At 44.8% G+C, this 24581-nt stretch overlaps 2 protein-coding genes across 4 annotated transcripts in view; both read right to left on the reverse strand.

The window, feature by feature from the left end:
- Positions 1 to 8130: 8130 nt before the first annotated feature.
- On the reverse strand, positions 8131 to 11269 carry LOC117879949 (histone H2A type 2-B). Its single transcript, XM_034775538.1, has 2 exons — positions 11235 to 11269; positions 8131 to 10951 (listed from the first exon to the last, which is right to left on the reverse strand). The coding sequence occupies exon 2, from the start codon at positions 10870 to 10872 to the stop codon at positions 10492 to 10494; it is 381 nt and encodes a 126-aa protein (XP_034631429.1). The 5' UTR covers positions 10873 to 10951; positions 11235 to 11269; the 3' UTR covers positions 8131 to 10491.
- A 3462-nt stretch (positions 11270 to 14731) lies between these two features.
- HMCES (5-hydroxymethylcytosine binding, ES cell specific) overlaps positions 14732 to 24581 on the reverse strand; it is a 10891-nt gene continuing 1041 nt past the window's right edge. For all 3 annotated transcript variants that reach the window (XM_034776815.1, XM_034776816.1, XM_034776817.1), the window contains exons 2-7: positions 23355 to 23551; positions 21228 to 21371; positions 19931 to 20050; positions 18836 to 18996; positions 18024 to 18216; positions 14732 to 16596 (exon numbers count right to left, since the gene is read on the reverse strand). In XM_034776815.1, coding sequence (XP_034632706.1) covers positions 16393 to 16596; positions 18024 to 18216; positions 18836 to 18996; positions 19931 to 20050; positions 21228 to 21371; positions 23355 to 23537 — 1005 coding nt within the window. In that variant the 5' untranslated portion in view covers positions 23538 to 23551 and the 3' untranslated portion in view covers positions 14732 to 16392. The remainder of the gene's footprint in view (positions 16597 to 18023; positions 18217 to 18835; positions 18997 to 19930; positions 20051 to 21227; positions 21372 to 23354; positions 23552 to 24581) is intronic.

A 24581-nucleotide genomic window follows, 5' to 3' on the forward strand; every position in this document is an offset into this window, starting at 1 on the left:
CGCTTAGCGGGGGTGTCGGTGAATGGGCTCGGGGACTGGACCAGCGCTTAGCGGGGGCGGGAATGTGCTCGGGAGTGGATCGGCGCTTAGCGGGGGCGGGAATGTGCTCGGGAGTAGATCGGCGCTTAGCGGGGGTGTCGGTGAATGGGCTCGGGGACGTGGGGGGATGGGTTCGAGGAGTGGAGACGGGCTTAGGGACTGGACCGGCGCTTAGCAGGGCCGGGGGAGATGGGCTCAGGACCGGCGCTTAGCAGGGGGATGGGCTCCGGGAAATTTGGCGGGGGCGGGTTGATGCGCTTGGCGCTGCAGCGGAGACGGTGGATGAGGGGTGGGGAGAAGCGCCAGTGCGTCCCCCTGTCCCTGGGGGGAAGGCGGGGCTGGGTCTGTGTGTGTCGCGGCTCAGATTCGACCTTCCCCCCTCTCGTGCCCCCCTCTCCTTGGGTGCGAGCTTGTTACCCGCACAGCTCATGCCTGAGTGTCCGGTCCCGGCTAGCTCGAGGCTGGTGTGAACCGGTTTAAATCTCTGCCCTGCCTGCGGGAGCCGGCGTGGCGGGGGCTGGCGCATCAACGCAGCTCAGGGCTAGAGAGCCAGAGGGGCCATTTCTTCCCCTGGGTCTGGTCCCATCCGCTCCTCTCCCGCACAGGACCAAGGCCCCCCCCCCCCTTATGATAGAAACGGGTGACCCTGCTCTAGCCCCCTATCATGTCCAGCTGCAAGGCTGGGAGCAAGCTGTCTGGTGCCAGGGGCCTTTGGAGGGGCGGAGGGCAGCCCTTGTCAGAAACCCAGCTGGGCTGTGAGCACCTTGCAGTGGCTGTGGGCTCAGCTTTCCACCCACACCTCTGTCATTTGAGCTGTTTGCTCGTAGAGAGGGTAAAAGCAGGGCCCTGGCCTAGATTATGCTCTTCTACCTGTTCAGACGGGAGCAGGAGCAACAGCAGCACACCAGCCATGGGCCTACCTGTGCAATAATATAAACGTTTTAAAAGCAGCTGTCTCATACCTGATCCAAGAAGAAAAATAACACATACCCTTCTCTCCCCACCCCCAACTACTACTGCAGCTCCAGACCCCTCATCTACCCCCCCAGCCTCATCTGCATTCTGTAAAGCAGCAGCAGTTCTCAAACGTTAACAACCCAATGACCCTCATTTTGAATTAAAATTTTTCACAGACCCTGCTACACATCATCTCATTTTCCCTAGGGTTACAGTTGCCAACACTCCCTGGGTGCACTGGGAGGCTCTCGACATCAGCCTCTACTGCCCGGAGGATACTGAGGCCAAACCAGATTTTAGCCTGCTAAAAATCCCGTGGCACAGCAGGGCTAAGACAGGCTCCCTGCCTGCCCTGGCCCCAAGCCGCGCCCAGAAGCGGCCAGTACATCTCTGCAGCCCTGGGGTGGGTAGGGGGCGGAGAAGGGGTCAGGAGTTCAATATGCAATGCCCTCACCCTGCGCATCAACTCCACAACTCCCATTGGCTGGGAACTGCAGCCAATGGGCGCTCTGAGGGTGGTGCCTGCTGGCAGAGGCAGCACACAGAGGCCCCTCCCCCCAGGGCAGGCAGGGAGCCTGCCTTAGCCCTGCTGCATCACCAACAAGGAGCCACCCAAGGTAAGCACTGTCCAGCCAGAGCCTGCACCCCAATCCCCTGCCCCAGCCATGAGTCCCCTCCCAGAGCTTGCCCCACACCACCCTCCTGCATCAGGCTCAGCCCAGAGCCCCCTCCCATACGCCCCAGCCCAGTGCCTGCACCTCCTCCCATACCCCTGCCTCAGCCAAGGGAGGGAGGCAGGGCACACGTGTTTGCCAGCTCTCTAAAGCGAACCCTACGCCCCTTTTCTTTCTGCCCACTCCCTGAGTATGGTACAGCCCAGGCCTGCTCCTCCCCCTCCCCCTGCCACACAGCTCAACAACTGTTCCAAGGCTGCAGGAGGAGGGGGAAGGAGTTGAGCAGCAGTGCTAGAGGTCCCTGGCATGACTCTCAGACTGGAGTACCCTCCCAGACTCTAGTTTGAGAACTGCTGCTATAAAGCCTCAGAAGGATGGCTGGGTCTGAGACAGAGCTGCTCTTTAGCATAGGTGCCTGTACAGCACCGAGCATTATGCCCTTACTTGCACCGCATTTATGTCACCTACAAGCTACTGAAAAGAGGTCCTAGGCCAATGGTTGGAAAGAGTGCACATGCTTCCAGCCCTTCACTCACTGAAAAGTAGGATGACACCACTGCTTGAAAGGGGATTAGGTCAAGTTTAATGACAGTTTAGAGTAGTTCTTGCAGCGCTGCTGCCAGGTAGGACAGTGAGGAGAGACTATCCTCCCCCATTGCCAATCCCATCAGAATTCTTCTCCCCCCCCCCCAAAAAAAACCCCAAAGTATACTACACAGACTGTTGTTCACATTCAACTTTAATTCAATTAAAAAGAGATAAAGCCCCAAGCTGACTTGACTGCTGGATAATGCAGCAGCCCCACTACTGCCATCTTCAGCTTGCTCTACTGGGCATGCTTTCTTGGGGGGTGGTAGTTAGTAAATTTATGCCTTCACATTCTAAGCACAGCTTTGTAGACCTGGGAATAATCTTTAAGAAACTAGGGCTTAGATTCACTCCCATGCTCCCTTCCCCCAGCAGCATCATAGCCTGCCCCTGGGCTTAGCAGAGGTCACAGTAATAACTTATTGTAAAGAGTTCAGCTAGCAGTAAGGTGAGGACTGATGCCCTTTCCTCATTACTTTTAAGCAGGACTTTACAACTGTAACACAGCCAATATGGCAACATTTGGATTTGTCCTCTATACTACTTTACACACCCACCCACACTGAGCACAGTATTTGCCTACAACGCCCCATCAAACTTGAGTGGAATTGATTGTAGCTCGACTTCACTCGCTGTAGAGTTTTGTCTAGGTTTTAAGCCTTTGCCCATCCATCTTACTCTCAGCATTTTTGCACTTCACTGATTCGTGGTTCAGTGTAATAGACTCATCATTCCCCATAAAACATCAAGGACATCCAGGCAGAGTTTTCCTTAGTTTGGAGCCCAGGAATAACACAGAATGTTTTTTTCTGTGCGTTGTTTTTTTTGGAAAGGTACAGGCAGCATGACAGTTAGTCTATGGCTGCTCCTTTACAGCCAACACCACGTGTAAGGTTGCTAAAATGTGAAGTTTTCAGAGAGATGAGCCAATTGCTTCAACCTCACCCTTCAGGAGCAGAGCCAGAGCACCTAAAAAGGGAAAGCCAGAGCATAAGCAGCAAGCTTTAAGCATCTCCCTTCCTATACTATAATAAGGCAGAGGAACTGATGCACAGGAAGAACTGCACTCATCTCTGGCTAGAGCATGGCCTTCTCCTCCTACCTACTTGGGTTTTTAATCATGGCACCTGGCAAGATTTCATTCCAGCCCTTTTATCCCAGAGCCTTTCTGAGCAGCAGTCTACAGAATCTGTAATAAAATGCAGAAAAAAAAAACCGAGTGGGTGGGAGATATCTAGGATATAGAAAAGATGAGTGCAGTTCTCAAATCTTATGTCCAACTCATAAAATGGGGGATTACATGACCTCTGTCACATCAAGAGTATATTGCAACAAGCAACCATCTTGCATGCTGTAAGATGGACAGCTGTGGACTATTACAGTAGAATATACTTTTGTATCTAAAGTAGGCTCTAGTCCGGACAGATTCAGCTAGGAAAGGAGTGTGAGAAAGCAAAAATGAAGAGGCCTAGTAGTGTGTCTGGCAGAAGAAAAGTCTCTTACTCATTTGAAGTGCTATAGGTATCTATGGTCTCCTGTAAATAAGTGTTTTCCTTTGCTATAAGCTCCAGGCAAAGACAGAACCCATAATCATTAGGTGAAGGGAAGTACAGTGTTCATGGCAGTAGTCAGAACTTGTTTGAGAGGAACAAGCTTTCAGGATCTAAGAGTCCTACTAGAATCTGGTTTAGGAAGGACTGTGGGATAAAAACTTCAGAGGCCAGCTCCTGCAGCCAAATGTTCCTGGGAATTAGTAGCACACCCTTCTTTTGCTTATGAGTGATAAAGGCAGATTTTTTTCCATTAGAAATTCATCTCCTTTCTAACCTGGAAGACTATAGTGACCAGAGGCCTAGCAACATTACAAGAGTCAAGAGGGATTTTTAGGCAGGCCATTGAAAGTTCTGTGATTTGAGTTCGCTTTTTTATTTAAGCCTGTTTAACTCTTACATTTTCTCCAAAGTGTTGATCAAATGTTAAAGATTGAACAACCCTATTCCTGGTCATGAAAGAGGTAGGGAGCTCACAATATCCATCCAAGATGTTTTTCCTCAAAACCAGGGGAACCAGATGAGATATTCCTGATATTTAAGGGCTAGTCTACAGGGGAAAGTTGCACCAGCTTAAACATTTTTAACCAGTGTAGTTAAGCCAATGCAAACCTCTACATGTTCACTTAGTTTGGTTTGAGAGTGGCTTATTGCACTTTAAACTTAACTCCGTTCCCAACAGACTTTTGCTAAAAATCAAAAGGAGCCACTCGTACACCAAAATAAGCATGGCCACAGAGGAGTTTGCACTGGTTTAAATTCACGTATTGGTTATGCTGCTACAGCTTCCCCATAGACACCTAGAAAACCACACAACCCCTCCCCCCCAGCAATAATTTAAAAACAAGCCACTCCAACTCCCCTCCCAGCCCACCTGTCAGGCTTTTCCTGTATAATATATAGAAGCAAAAAGACCAAGAGGCAATACAAACCCAGTTTAAAAAACAAAAATAAAACCTGTGTGATTCATCTTTAAGTGAACTTAGTCATCACTCTTTTCTGCCCAAAAGCCCGAGCCCTAGAAGGCAAGTGTGTCATAAAAAGGACTGGTTGGCTTCCTGACTAGGCGCTCATCTCATCTCTACATCATTGCTTTAAATTTAGCCCAGGTTAGTAGTAGTTGTAGAAAAGGGAGAAAAAAAAAAAAAAAAAAGTCATCTGATAGACTGATGAGCCCTTGGAAATAAGCTCAGATAGTCCAGTTCATAGCTTTATTATTTGCATTCCTGATTGGAACCCCACAGTTCTAGGCAATGTTTGTGTGTGTGCGCGCGCGTGCACACAGCCCTTGCTCCAAAGAACTTATAATCTAAAAAGACTTGAAGATCTGGGCAGCCAACAGAAAAGCAGAGCTCGCTGGACATACAGCATGACTCCTTCCCAGTTTCTCCTTCACTTAACGACCCTGCCAGTTTCCCTAGTGTCATAATGAATAAGGGACCCTGATTAAATGTATGCAGAAATCAGTAGAAACACCCCCCCCCCCCCCCGCATCCGCAAGCTTTGGGTAAAGCCCTAGGAGCTTACCTCACAAGAGCAATCCCCACACATTAGCAGTCTCAACAGAGACTGCACTCCCCCATCACCTGCAGCACTGGTTTCTGCAGGCAAGGGCAGGCCCATTGATAGGACAGCACAGAGAAGACAATTACTGCAGTTACACATGGAAACCCAAGTCATGGACCAGGACTCCATTGTGCTAGGCCCTGTACCAAGAGAACAAAGACTTTACTGTATAAAAACAAGAGACAGCAGTTGGAGACAGACAGGGAGCACAAAGAAACAATACAAAACTTGCACTGTCACTGCCCATGGTGTATACAATCTGTGGGCAGACAGGACTGCAGTCTACTACACTATCACAGCACAGAGGCCAAATAAATGACTAGATGAAAATGGCCCTTCCTAACTCAGTGTAGCTACTCCCTTTACGTCAGAGCCCTCTGATTTACTGCCACAACTTGTGCTCCTTGTGGAACAACTATACAGAATGAGGAGGGGTGAATTCTATTCTATCAACAAAGCCATCAGCTAAATTAGATTACAGAATCTTTGTAATTGACATGCAGAAGAACATAGCTTGATTTTCAAATCCCAGGTGGAGTTGCAGGGCTGGTGGATATAAACCTGCAATCACGGAGAAGCTAAAATACAAGAGATTTGCTAGGTTAAGTCAGTCACTTCAGTCCATTCTCCTAATGCAGTTTTCACTTTTATTACCCTCTGCCAAGGTTATTGTGGCACTATAAAAGCAGGCCTGGGGTAGTTTCCTTAATCACTAGGGCACAAATCCTCAAAGGATTACAGTGGCAGTTGGGTTCCCGAACACAATGGGAGCTAGGCATCTACATACCTTTGAGGAGCTCAACCAAGTAGTCAATAGACCACCAATTATTTGACTATGGTAAAATATGGTCAAGTATTCCAGCAAGAATGCCCTGATGTAGGCAGCAGCCTACCTTTTTGACTGTTTTGCATTTTTCTGAGTTAAAATAACTCCGTTAACTTACTAGGCATAACTATTTAAGGATAAGTCTATCGGAGACCATACAAATCTTACTCTTAGTTACTGTTTTAATAAATTAGTGCTTTCAAATATTTGATTTGCCTAATCTGGGCCTAGACGATACCACAAGTTTTTGCAGAATTAAAAGGACACTATTAATTTGAAATCTAATGAGAGTTAAAAGCAGTTTCAGTTGCCAGACCTGTCCAATTCTCTTCTGATAATTGGTGTTTTTCCTATTAATGGAACTTTTCTTCTCCCATGTTGCTATGCAAAATAGCTTCCTGCATGTATTTGTGGGTAACTGTGCATAAAATGCTGCCAAATGCACAAGGTAGACTAAAGGAAATTGAGGAAAACATTTTCTTCCCTCTTTGAGCAATAATAATAATAATAATAATAAAAAAAAAATCTCATGGCATGCTACCAGTTGAAGTCACAATACTATTAAAATCTGACAGTTTAAAAAAAAAAATAGGAGAAGTTTTTAAAGTGGGTTTGGAATCCAAAATTGCACAGTATTGTTATTTGACTAGTGCGGACTGGGATAGAGCTTAAATACGCACAAATAAAGTGTACCTACCTATGCTAAAGCCAAACCCCAGCTAATAAAAAATAAATAAATCACCTGCTTTTATCAACTATAATAAATATATCTGTTAAGAACACATCAGCCTCCCTTCCACTGGATGCAGCACACAAGAGAAACCAAAACTCTGGCTCTTTCAATTTAGGAAAAATAGGTGGCTAGTCAGGCACTTCTGACACTTACCTAGAATTTAACAGACAGAAGACCCAGTAGTGGGTAATGTTTTCATTATTGCCCCCCCTTCCTCCATTGCCAGGTTTCCAACCCCCATTCCTTCAATTGTTTGTCTCTCACACACACACAGAACATCCTGTCCTAAACTGTAAGCTCTTCACAACAGGGACAGCCTTATTTGTGTTTGTCTAGTGCCCAGAGCAAAGGGGCCCCAATCCTTACTTAGTGGCATACAAATAATTAAGTTGCTCAATATCTTCTATTTACAGGTTCTTAAAAAAAAACAAAGAACCAGCATTTTCTCCCCCCCTCCCCCCAAGCTTGCCTGCATGCTCTCCAGGGGTGCTGGAACAGTTTGTTCAGTGGGGGTGCTGAGAGCCATTGAACCAAACTGTCAACCCGGCATATGATGGAAGCACCTATGGTCCTCTCCCCTGCACCCTTCTCCATCCCACCCTGTTTTCTTTCAATTGGCTGCCCACCCATGGAAGAGAAAGTCAGGATTACAAGTTTTGCCTTTCCTGGCTTTGCAGAATGACATCCTAGATGTCTCCTGGCATATCTATTGTGAGCTCTCCACCTAAGTACAAGTGGAAAAGGGTATATGAAACTTAAGTCTGCACAGGAGCTGAACTGCTCGTGTAGAGTCTCAAGCTTCTTATCAGCCAGCTGAGTAAGTGTTCCAGTCCATCTCTGCTTTTCCTTGCAGGTCACACCTTCTGAGGGAGATTCAAAATTTCTTTGCATCTGCCTCACTGGCTGGGTCATCGAGTAACTCTACATTGCCAGCAGTGGGGAGAAAAATTTGGAGGATGACTATTATGTTTGTTCACACAGATAGGCGAGGGGGAATCAATCTGGAGTGAAAAAATAAATATAACGCCCATGGCAACTGGGATTGCTGGTCTAAGTCAGTTATCTCCCCCCCATCCCTCCCAGGGAGACTGAATCCAAATACAAAGTTATTGACATAAAAATATAAGCCTGTTTCCTCAGATATGACTATTCCAATGCAAGCAAGAGTTAGGTGATGTGGTGATAACAGACAGCAAGTTTGACATACATTCAATACTGAACCAGTTTAATCAGATTTTGGGTTTGCATTGTTCTTTTTTCAGTATCACAAGTTCTGCATTTTCTAAGAAATACAAAACAATCTCCTTTGAGTTGTATAGAATGCTGGTCCTAGAGAAACAAAAGAACACAAGACACTAAGATACAGAGACATTTTAGAATCTCCATTCTCTAAACAGTGGTTTGTATATAAAGAAAAATTCCTAATTGCCTCCCGCATCCACCCCAGTATGACGTGATGCTCAGTTTACAGAAGGAAAAACCCAAATGGGTCCCGTGCAACAGCAGTAAGATACAGCTGCCCAGAAACAAGACGGTTTCCCCCAGGCCTGCACTGAGGAGGGGTGAAACCACAGAATTCCCCAGATAGCCAGCGCCATATCAAGTTTACTTCTCCATTATTACTAATCAGTACTCTAGTAACATACCTTTTCCACATTCTACAATGGAGTGAAAAACCCCTTCATAAAATCACTTACAGGCATCCAAATTCATCTACTCTAGATAATAACATAATTGAATCAGAGCAAGTTACTTCATCTACAAAATTAAGAGCTGATTTGATAGGTGGAACACATGCTACTTACAGCACAGACACAGTTGTCCATTGCACTTTAAGAAGATTATGAAGTTCTACTGTCCAACAGCCCGGACACTGCTGCATGCACATGATTCTATCAACCTTCCACATAAACAAGCTGCCCTCACAATAAGGAACAAGGTTGCTCTTTATACCAATTTCTATAAGATCACAGCTACTATGTGTCACAGGGACTGCTAGGCTGACTTTCATGCTCATACATTATCCAAATAGCCATTTAATAACCACCACATTAACTATATATTTGCTTTATGTAAATTATAGGTTTTTTAAAAAAGAAACATTAATCCATTAAGGAGGATTACTATTAACAGATGTATAATTAGCACTTCATTTTAAGACCCAGAAGTAGTGAGGAACAAAAACACTGCATGTCATTATAAAGTGCAATTAGGGTACAAGTGCTAAGTTCTCAATAAAAGTAAGAGGTTCTGCAACATAAGGCTATTAATCTGACCAAAAAAAAAAAAAAAGGAAAAACCAATGGCAGCTTCCATTCCCTACCAATGGTAAACTCATGACCTTGTAATGCTCTTTTAGAGTATTTTCAAGTGCACCCTTTCCCCCAAATCATACAGGACCCACACTAATGATAAATAACTAAATCCTACTAGTCCACTGAGTGCATGAACTCAGCCAAACAGCTACAGTAAGGTGACTTTGCAAGAAGGGATTCAAAAGGTAACAGGAGACCCAAGTTAGGGCTCTTTTACAGTTGATGACATCTTAGCTTATATACCACTGGACAAAACAAGACTTGGTAACTGAATGACTAGTTCCTCCCAGAAACAGATACTTCTTTTTCACATTTGGAAAGTCTTCTGGCCTCCCCACCCTCCTTGTACTTACTAAGTCCATTTGTGATCACATTTATGGGGATGTGCAGCAACAGCAGGTAAAATTATCACCCTCCTGAACTTCCCTACCTGCTGCATGGAGCAGGGTGAGAAAGTAAAGTAGATCATTTGTGCAAAAGTTAAGCAATAGGGAGAGATCACCCTTCATGATTCTCCCACCCCCCAAATAATATCCAGGTACAATACAAAGGAAAGGCATGGTATCTTCAGTTACATCCACAAACACAACATAAATAAAAAGAGCATTGACTGAGCCAGTCTTTTCCTGCTCCAGGCTGGAGCTTTCACTGCGCAAAATATTTTCCCTTGCAGTTAGTTACACCCTCCGGGGGGCGGGGGGAGGAGGGGGAAAAGGGGGAGAGAAAAAAAAAAAAAAAAAAAAAAAAAAAAGAGAACCAACCAATTCTTCCTTCTCCCAAACGCTTCTTCCAACCGAATGTGAGCAGGTCCAGAAAAACAAGCAACGGACCCTACAGATGCTGCTCTGAGAACAGAGTTGTTGACCAGCAACCCTGGAAGGATAGCTTTGCAGCCAAACAGTCCAGAAAGCAACCTAAGAGCACCAGGCAGGGTGCTGGTACCCGGGTAAGGGATTTTTATTATTTCAAATTCAGACTGCTTCCTTCCTTCCTTCCATACCTCCCCCTTGCTGGGGGCTGGAAAGGAAGGGAAAGAATCACAGGCTCATAATCATTCTGTAATAAGACCTACAACCTCCCCTGCTGCAGGACTGCAAAGCTAGCACATGGGGGTCAGGAGGGCAGCAATAGAGGGAACGTGGGGGCGGAGTGGGCACACGGAGAGGATACGAGGGGAACGCCAATATTGGCTACACCGCATCGCGGACCGATTGATCTCCTGGGAATGCGGATGGCTCGGGGCTCATTTCTTGGAGCTCTGGGTTTTCTTGGGCAGCAGCACGGCCTGGATGTTGGGCAAGACGCCGCCCTGGGCGATGGTCACCCCGCCCAGCAGCTTGTTGAGCTCCTCGTCGTTGCGGATGGCGAGCTGCAGGTGCCGGGGGATGATCCGCGTCTTCTTGTTGTCCCGAGCGGCGTTACCGGCCAGCTCCAGGATTTCCGCCGACAGGTACTCGAGCACGGCGGCCAGGTAGACGGGTGCCCCGGCCCCGACCCGCTCCGCGTAGTTGCCCTTCCGTAGGAGCCGGTGCACGCGGCCCACCGGGAATTGCAGGCCGGCCCGGGAGGAGCGAGACTTGGCTTTGGCTCGCGCTTTGCCGCCGGATTTCCCTCGGCCGGACATGGCGGGGGTGACGCGGGGAGCAGGGGCCGATGCCGGCAGCTGCCGGCCGGGAGGAGAGGCGCCGAGCCGGTCCCGGGGCCTAGGGAGGGGGACACAACGCCGTTATAACGCGCAGCGGGCAGCCCGAGGGGCAGGACCCGCTCCTAAGGACCGCGCCGGGAGCCGCCCGCCAGGGCTACAACGTGCCCGCGGGCTACAGCGCCGAGAGGCCCGGCGAGGCCGGTGACCTGCACCCAGCGGGTTACATGCCCCCGCCTGCAGCCTCCAGCGAGCCACACTCGAGGCGCCCCGTGCAGCGATGCACATGCAATTAAAATAAACCCTCCAGGGACTAAAACCCAAGGCACAGCCCTGGCCCTCACCACCGCACTGAGCCCGATCCGCCCTGCCAGACGCCCGCAGCTGCAATGACAATAATACTCGCAGCCGCTAGCGGATATAAATCAAAGCCCAGGCCGCCGGCCGCTTCCCATTGGCGGCAGTGCGAGCCGACCAAGCTTCCATTGGCGGGTATTCCGATCCCTGATTTGCATAGGGCTCGCAACGCCCTATGCTCGGCTTCGGATGGGGCTGGAGTGGCAGTCGAGACGCTGGCTGGGCCGCCTGCAAAGGGAGCTGGTGGTGAAGCATATTAATGTGCAGCAACGGCAGCTGTAAGGAGACGGGATCTTTGGCTGCCTCACAAAGCGCTGCACTAGGGAAAGGAGATTTCTTCCCCTGCTTCGGCTATAGTGCTTCAAGTAGTCACGCTAGGCTTCTTTAGCGTCTGATCTGCTTCATATCAGGCTCGGACAAAACCCTCTACACTTGAGTTCACCTTTCAGTCCCGCCGTAAACATCAGTTCCTTGCACGGCACTGTGCCCCAATAGCTCTGTGGCTCACGGCTGCGCCTCTATCTTTTGGTGTACAATATTCTCCTCTCTTCTTGCCCATGTATGGGCCAAGTCACTTTGGTATTGGATTGGGGGGGGGGGGAGTCGTCACAGGCAAGAAAAATATACCCCCCCCCTCTATTGTTATGAACAATGTGGGCAGGTAGATTTTGTGCCAAGGCAAATGACTACTGCTCCTGTCTTTCAGAACAGGGCACCCTAGCTGTGTAAACAGGGAACTAAGAAGGAGGAAGCCTCCAATTCTAATTGCAAATCTAATACTGCCTCACTCTAGCCTTTGGCACCACTTTACCTCTCTCAAGCATCAGCTTCCACAGCTTTAAGACTTTCCCCAGGGCTGCTATGAAGTATTTATGTACATAAGGACCATATATAGATGTGGACCACTTAAACTTGAATAAATGTTTATAAAACATTTGGAAGGGCTGTATCAGTGTTAAATACTCCAGTAGGAATAAACATCAGACACAAACCTGGCTGTATGACCCAGACTCTGCCCCTCCTGTTCAACTGTGCTATTTTGAGCCATCATGAATTTTGGGTAGCTCCAAACTCCAGGCTTATGCTCACGAGCAATACAAGTGCTAACGTGGGTTGAAGCACACCCAATGGAAGGGGGAGCAACCGGCCATCAGGCTCCTCTATTAAAGTAAAAAGAGGAATGTGTAGATTATCAGTTCTAACAGCTGTAAGTACCACCACTATTGGTACCTGCCCTGGTCGTGGTGGGAAGATGGAGAGCTTCTGTCTGCAAAGCAGCAGGACTCTGAAATTAAGAGAGTTTTTTTTAAAGGTGTGCCAACATAATGACACTGTAGACCACAAACAGAAGGGCAGCCAGTAGATCACTCTCTCCCTACTTGAGCAAGCTGTATTTCCCCTAGGGGAGTGCCACGGAGGAGCAAGCAGTCTCTCACCTTCTCAAATATTCTCAGTAAAATCAAGGACAATCAGCAAAATACAGAGGATCCCACTCTCTTGTTGTAGATCCCAATTTTGGTAGGGCAGATCTGCTATCCAATAATCCTTAGGTTGTGTTTACATTAGCCCTTTTTCAGCAAATAAATCCCACCATTTCTAATATTGGAGTAATTCCATCACTGGGAGCCTAGTGTACAGCAGCTGCATCATCATATACATCTACATGACACAGTGGTTAAAACCCTAGTTGCTGCTGCTTCCACCAACTTTTTCTATATTAGGGCTTCCATTTTGCTACCACCAGTGAGGGAATGTGAAACTTTTCAGAAAAAAGGCTAATGTAGACCTGGCCACATTGTCCGTCTTTGATCAAACCGATAATGCCACTAGCTGCCCTTCTAGAAAAAGGCCTATTGTCTCACTGTGCAAACACCTAAAGAAAATCTCATTTAATTTCAGTCTCCTGCTACCTTAACAGGATGGGCTTTTTCCTTTCCAAAAACTAAAACTTCCCTGGCTATTGGCAATGGGTTTGCAGGCCCCTGGTTTTAGTGCTAGGTTTTATACTCACATGTAAAAGAAAAATTCCTCATTCCTGAGAGATCAACACTAAAAAAAAACCAATACATTTGTTTTCTAAGGTTACTGACACAGTTGTTGGCATAACTGGAAGTGGGGAAATTAGGCCCTGCAGAACTGGCATTTGGCTTTCAACAGAAGGGCTTCATTTGAAGCAAGTATCTGAGCTTCAGGATGAGATTATGGCACCAAGTATGTTCATTTAAAAAAAATTAAGAGTTTCTGAATGGAGACACATTTGATTTGGAAATAGATGTAAGTTTAAAGGTGTTATTTAGAGATAACAGTATATAAATATAAATATAGTTATTTAGTGATAACATTTCCAGGGCTTTCTACCTGCAAAATGCTCTACACATAATCAGCCCTTATGAGTGTTAGGGGAAGGATTATTCCCCATTTTACAGATGGGAAAATTGAGGCAGAGAGGGATTATGAGTGGTCCAAGGCAATAAAGGAGTGAGTATTAGGAGGAGGATTAGAATTCAGGTATTCCTGATTGCCAGGTCTGTATTCACCTCATGCCTCCCTCCATTAGTAGCAGCAGGGAGTTTTAAAACAATTATTAAATGCACGCTTGTGACTTTTTGTAGTCTGTTCTGTAATGGTTGCTGTTTACAGCCAATGCACTGAAGGAGGACAGCAAAATCATTCTGTCTAGAGAAGAAATTACTTGGCAGAGGATGAAATCTATTTCTCACTTTCTGCATGTTGCTTGCTGAAGCACATAGATGGTGTTGAGGCAACAGATTTGTGGTCCCTGAAACAAGCACTCTGATTCTTCCAGTCTGGAATGGGACTGAAATTAGATAATAAATTATTTTGTCTTGAGAGATTAATGATGGCAATGATAGGGAAATAGACTGCAAAACTGTTTCTGGCTAGTTTACATTAAGCATAGACAAGGGGAAACACTAAATCCACCCAAACTACTGATCAGCTAGCAGGAGACATTCCCTAGCTCCTCAAAGGTGTCAGAAATGGGGCTCAATGGAGCATTTCCCAATGAATGTAATGTAACGGGTTACCGTAAGATTCTCATATATCTTGGATACAGTTTGATACTTTTAAAATAACTCACTTCCTTGCAGCCTGGATTTGGTTCTCCCTGTTTTAATGGTACTGTATCTCACCACACTCCTATTCGAAACTCCAAGGGCTGCTGCTCAACTGCCCATCCCCCAAGACTCTCCACAGCGGCTAAGAAGCATCTGTGGAGCTCCCTTAGAACAAAGCAATTCTGAGTGGAGCCATCAATCTGCCTTCTGAGAATATTTTAATTTGTAAATAAACTCTTACCTCTTCAGGAACTTTATCCAGCCAAAAGTCTTACAGCTCACTATACTCTGTGAAGTCGCTCTTTTCCCAAGGGTGAGGAAGACACATTATTCACATTGCTTGTGGAATGGATGAGTATGGATTGATAACAAGTACAGAGAGACAGACTCACACAAGGACACATCACAACAAGCCAACTGATCGCTTTTTATTTTCTACAATCTACTACTTCAAATACAAACAAGTGATGCTCTCCAGAGAGCTCCCACATGCTAAGGGCTTTGCTCTAACATTTGACTCTCACTGTTTGTTCAAGTCCCAGCCCAAAGACAAAAAAATATACTTTAGTGACAATCCAGTGATCTACCTACTCAAAAGAGTGATTGTTCCCTCTCTGGATCAAGAATTCAGAAAATACTCTCTAAATCTTAAAATCCTATTAATAAAAAGATTGCACAAACATTATGGCCAAGACAAGTTTTCCCACACAACTCCCCACAAAAAATAATAAAGCTAGGAGTTATGGCTGCCACAGGAGACAGATTAAACCCAGTAATTCCCAAGAACCTGCTCTCTAAGGTCATGCCAACACATTAAAGCTTGTTTTTCAGTGATACTGAGTACCTGCATCTTCTATTGACTTCATTTGGAGCTGTGGGCACTCAGTACTTCTGAACATCAGGACTTTTTTCTCTTTAAATTTACCAGTGTTGCTACTGTCAGCGTCAGGTCTGGTGTAGACAATATGCTGCCATTTTACCATTGTGTCATGGTTAAAATACTGATTCATGCCTACATTATAATTTCCATTGCTACCACCAGTGGTAGCAACAGTGGGAAATTTGAGGGGATATTTCTAGAGTCTTCCATATTATAGTACCACTGGATAATGGTTTTCAAAGCAGACCTTGACAATAGCGCACAGACTCCTTAAAGGCAGGTCAGCCTGTCAGAAATGGGACAATGAGCATGGAAAAGGATTTAAAGGTAAGGCCACTTTTTACTTTCACCAGCAAAACTGACTTAACAAGGCATTTCTCTCTTATTCTTACACACAAACACACAGCCCTCCCCATTTCCACAGTAGAATGCTTCCTCAGTTTTAAAAGGCACCTGTACCCATGGCACTTGCTTCCAGGATGCTGAACATTCTCCTTTCCACATATGACATCAGGATCCCACTGTTCTGGAACCCGTATGCAGAGGCCCATACATGTTGCTGAGCTGACACAAAGCAAGGCAGCGTTAGCCCAGAATTTCCTGGCCTTGGAAAATGGGGCTCTGTCTGATTTAAATATCAGTTTAACATAGGTTCTTTTGTTCATTTTTTCAGCTGCAGAAGTTCTCAAGCATCAAAACATCAAAAGTGTCCAAAATAATCTGTATAGAACAGACACTATATTGGAGAATTAACACAAAGGAGAACCAACTGAATACCACTGCAGGAAAGAATTCCATGCAGTTTTTCTGTTCCTCATCCAATGGGAAGAGCATGGATTGGGTTTTAGTGCCTCTCACACATGTATCTGATTCATAAATGTTCCCAAGGCAAGTCAGTGCCAACCACTAGGCTGCAATGAAAAAGTTGATGGGAGGTGAGCACTGCACATTAAATCTATGTCCCTGCTAATGGAAGACAAGAAAGAAAGTTTTAAAAAACAAACACTGCTCTCCTGAATCAGTAAATCATCAGCACAAGAAGGGCAACAAGCTACAAAATCACATCAGTGCTAGAGATCATGTTTAAATGCTCAATGCAACAAAGTCACAAAAGTCTCACTACCAGTCTGCAGGATCTAACAGGCTAACACGCTGCATCTACTTAGGAACTCAGAACTGAAAGTCAGTTCATTGAGTTTTGGGCTTCTTTGCACAAGGATCCCCTTCTTCCTTCTTCAGCCACTGGTGCATTAAGCCTGCACTGGTTCTCTTGGGTGCAGTGATTTGGATGAACTGGCTGGACCATCTGGGCAAATCATCTTCCTCTTTCTTGGGAGACTTGTTTTTCACCCAGTCCAACATCATTTTGCTGCTAGTGCTGACTTTGGTTTCCTGGGAGGACAAATTACAATAAGAAAAACAAGAACCGCAGAAATAGCTGGTCATATATTCAAGGCACATCGGAAAATGCCCACATGGGTACCAAGTCAATGAGCTGGGTCCAGTTTCAGAATGGGGAAGGTGCAGCAGCAGCATCACTCCCTACAGTTACACAGCCTTGCAGAAGGTCCCCATGGAAGTCCCAGTCAGATTAATCCTAAATGCCATTCAGGAAAGAATATACCATATTAAGCAGAGTGATCCTGAGACTTTACAACATGGTTTATTTCTGGAAGAGCAGGAAAAGGAATGGGAATCCTTGAGGAGCCTTCACTGCAGTGACCCTCTCTCCAACTGGGGATGGATGACTGCCTTTGGGAACATAAAAACAGCCATACTGGGTCAGACCAAAGGTCCATCTAGCCCAATATCCTGTCTTCCGACAGTGGCCAATGCCAGGTGCCCCAGAGGGAATGAACAGAACAGGTAATCACCAAGTGATCCATCCTGTCGCCCATTCCCAGCTTCTAACGAACAGAGGCTAAGGACACCATCCCTATCCATCCTGGCTAATAGCCATTGATGGACCTATCCACCATGAACTTATCTAGTTCTTTTTTGAACCCTGTTATAGACTTGGCCTTCACAACATCCTCTGACAAGGAGTTCCACAGGTTGACTGTGTGTTGTGTGGAAAAAATACTTCCTTTTGTTTGTTCTAAACTGCTGCCTATTAATTTCATTTGGTGACCCCTAGTTCTTGTGTTATGAGATGGAGTAAATAACACTCCCTGATTTGGGAGTTTCTCAGAGCCATCCTGAATCAGTTAGAAGGGGTAGCTCAAGCATCTTATATGGCATAATCTACCTCTCATCCTCAGGCGCTGAGTGAGCTGCCAGCCCCTAATGAACAGCTAACAAAACATGTGATTTATTCTCTTATATTCTATGGAGTGGCCTCCCCCCATTTGTTAAACTTTTGAGTATCTTATTTTTATTGCATTTGTAGCCCATTTCACAACTTTGATGCATGATTTATCCTGTCATATAAGATGATAAATTTGCACGCTAGGATCTGCAATCTGTATTTATATTTTACTTCAAACATTCTATTTTTCCTTTTGTCGCTATTAACAAAAACAGCACCCCCCAAGCCTGCTGCCCCCTAAGCCCAGCACCCCAGGCGGTCACCTGAGTCACCTGCCCCTAAATCCGGCTCTCCATTTTCTCCTCTGCAAAAGGCACTTCCAGCCTGAACAATCTATGCATCTATGAAAATGGGTATAAATTATCTACCTTACAGGCAGGATTAATTCATTAATGTTTGGAAAGAGCAGCGGAATCCCCAGTTAGACAGAGGACAAAGTACAATTCTATTTATTATTATTAAACAGTATTATCATAGGGAAGTCTGATTTGTGTCAACCATCAGATCTCACCGTCTTTGGTCCCAACCCAATGGGAACGAGGCATTCTGGTGTATTGTTTCTGGAGTTGTTTACTATAGTGGAAACCGGGTGGAAAGCAATGTTCTCTGTGGAGTGGATGAGCCTAAGGGCTTCCTGTGTTGATACCTCTGTAAAGTCCAACCATTTCCTGATGGCCTCATCCCCATCCAGGATAGCTGGCATCCTAAACATGGGAGGAGATGCAGAAATCTTAAGACCACATAGAGAGAGACAACTTATCCACCATGTCGCAGGACTGAGTGATTTGGGTGAAAGCCAAACAAAGATCCAGAATTAACATAATCCAGATTCCAGCTATCTGGGGATTAACTGTGTTGGCAATAACTATTATCATGTTAAGAAATGGCTAGAAGGCACACAGACCTCATTTCTGAAGCCGTGGGGAAAGAACTAAGCAATACAATGTTTTTCTGTGAGGCAAACAGTGTGCTAACTTCACCAAAGCAGCCTGCTTCCCCAGAGAAGGCAAAGGGTCTGTCAATCACTAGGCAGCCCTATGAGCAATTTAATTCTTATTGCTACCAGCAAGGGGCCAAACACAGTGATTCATGGCAAGAGCAAGATTCAGTGACCTGAAACAAGTCAGTAATGTTCTAATGTACTTCTCTAAGGGGATCAGGTAGAAAAAGCATGGAAGAATTTCTGGCCTGTGTGTTCTTGGCCACCAAGGCTATGTATGTAGGGGAATACAGTCACACTACCTGCTCCACACAGCACAGAAGTAAAGGGAAGGTTTTCTGCCACACACTCCCCACTAATCTCTGCCAGTCATTCTCACTTGCCTGTTATGGATATCACTTAAGCCTTTAGAAGCATCTACTGTGATGATGGTGTAGGTGTACAATGCATCCCCTCCATCAGGGGGCTCCCAGCAATCAAAAATCCCAGCCATGGTGAGTAACCTCCAGCCTTTCCACTCTTCATCATCATCTTTCCCATCTGCCTGGAAAAGAAAGATACAGAATGATCACAATCTTTCCTAACCTCCTTCCTATGCTAGGTAATTTCAATACAAAGATATTTAAAGGCTATCTGATACCTCACAGAAAACACTGAAAACCAGTGTAGTTCAGCTACCCATGCCTCATTTGCTATTTTAATTACTATTCTCTATTTCTAGGGATGTTTACCCAAAAACTTTATTAGGAGCGTGTCTTACATTGATACTTTTCCCCCCTCAAAGTCAATATCCTCCACTTGTGCATTGTAAACTGTTACTTTGGAAATTATTGTGAGGTCACAGGAGAGAAAGGATAAGCAACAGTAGCAGATAAGATCTTTCATATAACAGATTACATTTCCATGAAAAAATAAATACAAGGGGAGAAAGCACAACAGGCCGAGAAGAGTGTCTGAGATTATTCAGAATTCTGTTCTGTGAAATTTTAGCAAGGGCCATTGACTTCAATGGGAGCACTTTGTGCTCAGCACTTCTCAGGATCAAGCCCTACATTAGAGCAGTGATGGGAAGCACACTGTAGATCCAAAGGCCATGCACAGACTGCAGCTTTGGGTGTATAAACACACATTACAGCAACAGTTCCAAACACAAGAGAAGTTAATCTTTCTGCATTTCAGGACTTTAATATATAGGGGATGACTATGTGACTGCGGGACATCTTCCATCATCGCCAAAGCCCTCTTTCCACCTGCCTGGAAGTTAGGCCTCACCACACATTCAAGCTGCACTGTCTCCAATATCCTATGCCTGAACCTCAATTACGAGCACAGCTGGAGTGAGCAGGAATTTACAAAATAAATAGTTTTTCTTCAGGATAAGTGACAATTAATTAATATTTCTAAAGCCTTTTCCAACCAAAAAGTGCTATATTGCACTGCTGAGTATTAGAACAACATTGTTGCTGAGAATCCAGTACCATTTCTTGCTTGGGCTGTGGGAAGTAAATGAAATAGGGCTGCTTCTTTCCATTGTGCTGCTGCCATTCATAGAATCCATCTGCCAGCACTACACAGCGTCTGCCCTTTATCAGAGGTCCCTTTGGGAAGAGAAGATTTGACCATGTCACAAATCAAAGAAGATGGCAGCTTGGGAGGTATTAAAATAAAAGAAACATGTTTGTTGGGGTGGGAGGAGGAGGGGAGGACAAGGCCATGGTTGAAGTATAGGGAACACATTTCTTTATAACCCTTTTCGTATTCTATAACTGATCCTAAAAAGCATAGACATAAAAGCTGTAGATCCACACTGGGGTTCTGCTCACATAAAACTATGCTCTGCTATCAGGGTTTATGCCACCACTAAAAGCTCTTGAAGAAGTTAGAGCCTTATTATGTAGTTAATTACTGTATATGTGTCTTATACACAGCAATCTAGTAGTGTCCCCTAACCACCTAAGAATTAAAATGCATTAATACATGGTGGTGGCAGCATGAATACTCCACACTAGCACAAGATGGAAATCTAGTCATTCTATTCCGACTCATTTAGGAAGTTTGATTTAGTTTAAAATATGTCACTATAGTAATGGGCACTCCGTCTACTCCCTTTTATTAATATCAATGGGAGATAGGCACCTAAGTCCCCACCCCACACCAAAATTAAGTTGTAGGTGTTCTGCAAGTAATACTCAGGGTAATTCTGAAAGTCTCTATTTCACTGAAGGTTATGAGCAGTAAGACAAAATAATCCTTCATGTTCTCACCTTCCATCATTTAGAGCACGACAGAACCCCCTTTTATAGACTCCCACCAAACAGTACACCCACCTTCCGGCTGAGGGGGGGCAGGATAAGTCTACCTATGGAGCTCTTTGTGCTGCTGCTCAATTGGCTTAACAGACAAGCTTTTTATTAATTTCAAGTAGTATTTTATTCCCATTCCCAAAGCTTTCTTTTTATAGAACCAATGCCTTTGTTTTCTCCAGTCTGAACTGTACTTGAACCAAACAGTGGGTTATCTGAAAGCCACCTGGTCAAATACAGCATGCGAAAAGCTATCGTTTGTTGGGTTCTTCTATTTCAATGAAACTGAGATGCTGAATGTGTCATTCAGAAGGATTTATTTTCTGTGCAACAGGGTGGTGGTGTCCAATTCTTGTTAGGAAGAGGTTTAGATCTCTAGTTTACAAGTCATTAGTAGCACTGCTAGGAGCTGATGATTATAAAATCTTCCTTCTCTCAAGACTCATTAAATGCAGTAATATTGTAAACTTACCTTGTAGGAGAGTTTCTCCATCATGGTATCGCTGCGACAGTTGGATGTTTTATACTGCATTTTGGAAGGGTCAGCTTCTCTAAACCAGGCTGGGACCAGCCCCCAGCGCATAGCCGCGATGACACGCTCAGAAGAGTCAGCATCCTGTCACAGAAAATAGAAAAGCACCTCATGCCAGTACACGCAAGACAGGAGCAGACAGCAAATTACAAAGTAATCAGCGCATATTGTAGCTCTCTGCCTTCTCCATTATATAGTGGAGACTACAAACAGATCCCAGCAAACTCACTCACTACAACTAGTGGCAGAGAGCCTAACAAGAAAAGAGGAGCTTACAGATAACTTATTGAAGTAACATCTTATATTTTACGAAGAAAGGTTACTTTCTGACAAGAAAGAAATTTTTGTTGCTGTTCTGCTAGTTACTTTTCTTTGCAATTCTATCACTTCTGTTTTGTATGGGTGTGAGAATATACTCTGTGCTGATACGTGACTGCAACCGAAAAATGATTCAAAAGTAATCAGTAATTATTACTCCTCTGAGAAAGTCATTGAAAATATGCAAGGGATTAATTTTCAGACCCAGCAATATGCAATAAGGCTATTTTTCAAAAAAAAAAAAAATATATAAACCCCACTGGTTATAAGGAACATTCACTATATAATACAATATTTGCGTATAATAGTAAATTTGCAATTTGTATTTAACTAGTACTATTCAGGGATCTTCTACTCTAAGCATAGTATACATTCTGTCCTACTAAAAAAAGTCCCAGCAACATAGTCATCTTAGGGCCTTCCCCAATGCAGTGAATAATTATAAAAGGACACTGTTAGGTTCCTTATATTTTTTTATTTAAAAACAATCTTACAAACGTTACAAACAATAACTTTGTTTTAATAATCTGAGCATTTTTAATGTCTAACTTACTTTCACTGTTCACATTTTTGCATTTTTTCTCAGCTTTGACAATGGAAACAGACTGTGGGTTTCACTTCTGCTTCTAGTCAAATTCACTTTCTGATTCTCAGGTGCTAGCCAAAAGCTGCAATGTTTGGGTGGCTAATACCACAGGGAAATGGTTTGTTAAAAAAAGTTCCCAATGAACAAAACTACACAGAAACATTTCTATTGGCCTTCAGTTTTGTAAAACCTTTCAAGCCTACAAGCAGAACAGAAAGCAGCAAAGAAAAGCACAAATCCAATTGTTTCTGCGTCAACATTGTAAATACAGTGTGTCACACTGTCCCCAAATAGTGAATAAGCATGGAAAGTAGTTTAATAAAGATGACTGGATGATTAGATGTTTGCCTGTGATAATAGTTAGGTTGCTGGTATGCTTGAGACCACTACCTATCATACTGACCAATACCATCTCATTGTTTCCTTGTACTCCTCCGTCAGTCTGCCTACATCCATCTGTTGTCTCTGGTCTTACACATTGATTGTAAGCTCATTGAGACAGGGACAATCTTTTTTGTTCTATGTTTGTATAGCGCCTAGCATAATGGGGTCCTGGTCCATAAATGGGGCTCCTAAGCACTACAGTAATACAAATAATAAATAGATATGTTTCAAGGACCATCTTTTTCTTCTTTGTGATCTCATTAGCTATTGCAGGAGAATTGTGGAATTTTAAGTATAGTATTTAAGCAGAAAAGTAAAGGAGGAAGTAGTTTTCAAATGCTGTGCAGCTGTATTGATGATAAAGTGTTAATATTTTTAAATTTCACCTTTAAACATTTCTGGTTCTACAAATCTAAGCAGTTGTAACAAATAACTAATTCCTGACATTTCAGCAGAACTTAAAACACCTTTTTACTGTAGAAGTGGGAACACATACGGAACTATTAATATGGCAAGCATGTGTACTGAAAAGCCTGAAATGTCAGTATGAATTCCTGCAAAGCACATACTAGCAGTAGGAGTCTGGAGATACAGAACTAAAACTAAACTACTAAGTCTTGAAGAGGCTGTAAACTGTGATGCTCCAAAATATAAAGACGTTTATACCAAATTGGTCAAGTACAGTTGTGAAATATACAGTTACCCCCCTTCAAACTACTAGTCATTGTATACGATGCACCATAACGCATGCGGAGTAATTTGTTCTGCTTGAAGGTTACCTTCTCGAAGTGTCGTCGGGAAACCAGCACAGGGCTGTTGGACTGGGGACTCTTGTTGTAGGAGGGGCTGTATTTATCAGCATCTCTCCATTCAGGTTGTCTTGTTCTACCATGGTTATCACGGTACATACAGGCCCGGCGGATGCGATCTGCTCCCAGAGCGCAGGCCGTGCGCCCACACATTCTTCACAAGTTTCCTAAAGGAAGAAGACATTATATGCTGTGGAACAATGGCCTCAAATCTGACTTCAGGTGACAAAGCATGATCACATTTCTCCTTCACACTGGATACAAAAGGAGCAATTTACTAAACATGCATGTCTTCCCCTAGGACTCAGCCTCTTGTCCACTCTATGGCAAGGTGTCAGGGGTTTATTATTTACAGAGCCCAAAAGTTTGCTGGATATTGTAAAAAAAGGCCCTAAGAAGCATACAATGAACAGATGAGAGAACAAGTGGCGAGTGACTGAAGTGTCATATTTAATACACGCCACATAGTTCCATGGGCTTTTTAATACTTGATGCCCCCAAACCTTTTCCTCCATCTATGATGTTAACACTTCTTTCAGTGGGATGACTAAGGATTGCAGTTGAGTAACACTCAATGGAGCAGGGGAGGCTGGGAGGCCACATGCTCAAAGCTATCTTTAATTGTTACATGATGCTCAGATAGAAGGAATAGGTCCCTTGAGAAAAAAATAAGATGGATTGGTGTTGCTGCCCACTATACCCACTGAAACAGACCCCCAGACACAGGCTGGGGGAGCCCTTTGTTCCCCTATATTTACTTTAACCATACATTTAAATCTACAGGAATCAGAAGTCAGGGGAGGCCCCAAGCAGCACAGCTCTGGGAAAGGGAGAGTGGGAACTGCTACTCTGGATCACTGGTTGTTGGACTGAGGTCTTTCACTATGAGAGTGATTTGAGGCCTGCCTGGTGGAGTATGGAAAAGGGGGTCCCCTGCCCAGACAGAGAGGGGGTTGGGGATTCCTGCTCAGGGGACTGAGAGGGGCTGTTGATGTGGGGAGGGGGAATTGTAGGGGGTTCCTGGTAGGGAAGGGGGCTGCAGGGCTCCTTGCCAGAGAGCTGTGGGAGTTCCTGGTGGGGGAGAAAGGGGCTGGGAGAGCTCCCTGCCAGGGGAGAAGGGTGCAGGGCTCCCCGCCCAGGAACTGAGGGGGTTTCCAGTGGGGGGCAGAGGGCTGTGGGGGGGGTGGAGGTTCCTGC

The sequence above is a fragment of the Trachemys scripta genome, chromosome 7 (genome assembly GCF_013100865.1).
Source record: "Trachemys scripta elegans isolate TJP31775 chromosome 7, CAS_Tse_1.0, whole genome shotgun sequence".
NCBI classification, from domain to species: domain Eukaryota; kingdom Metazoa; phylum Chordata; order Testudines; family Emydidae; genus Trachemys; species Trachemys scripta.

Coding starts and splice junctions, on each gene's coding strand:
- LOC117879949 (XM_034775538.1), bottom strand. CDS start 10,872: ATGTCCGGCCGAGGGAAATCCGGCGGCAAAGCGCGAGCCAAAGCCAAG.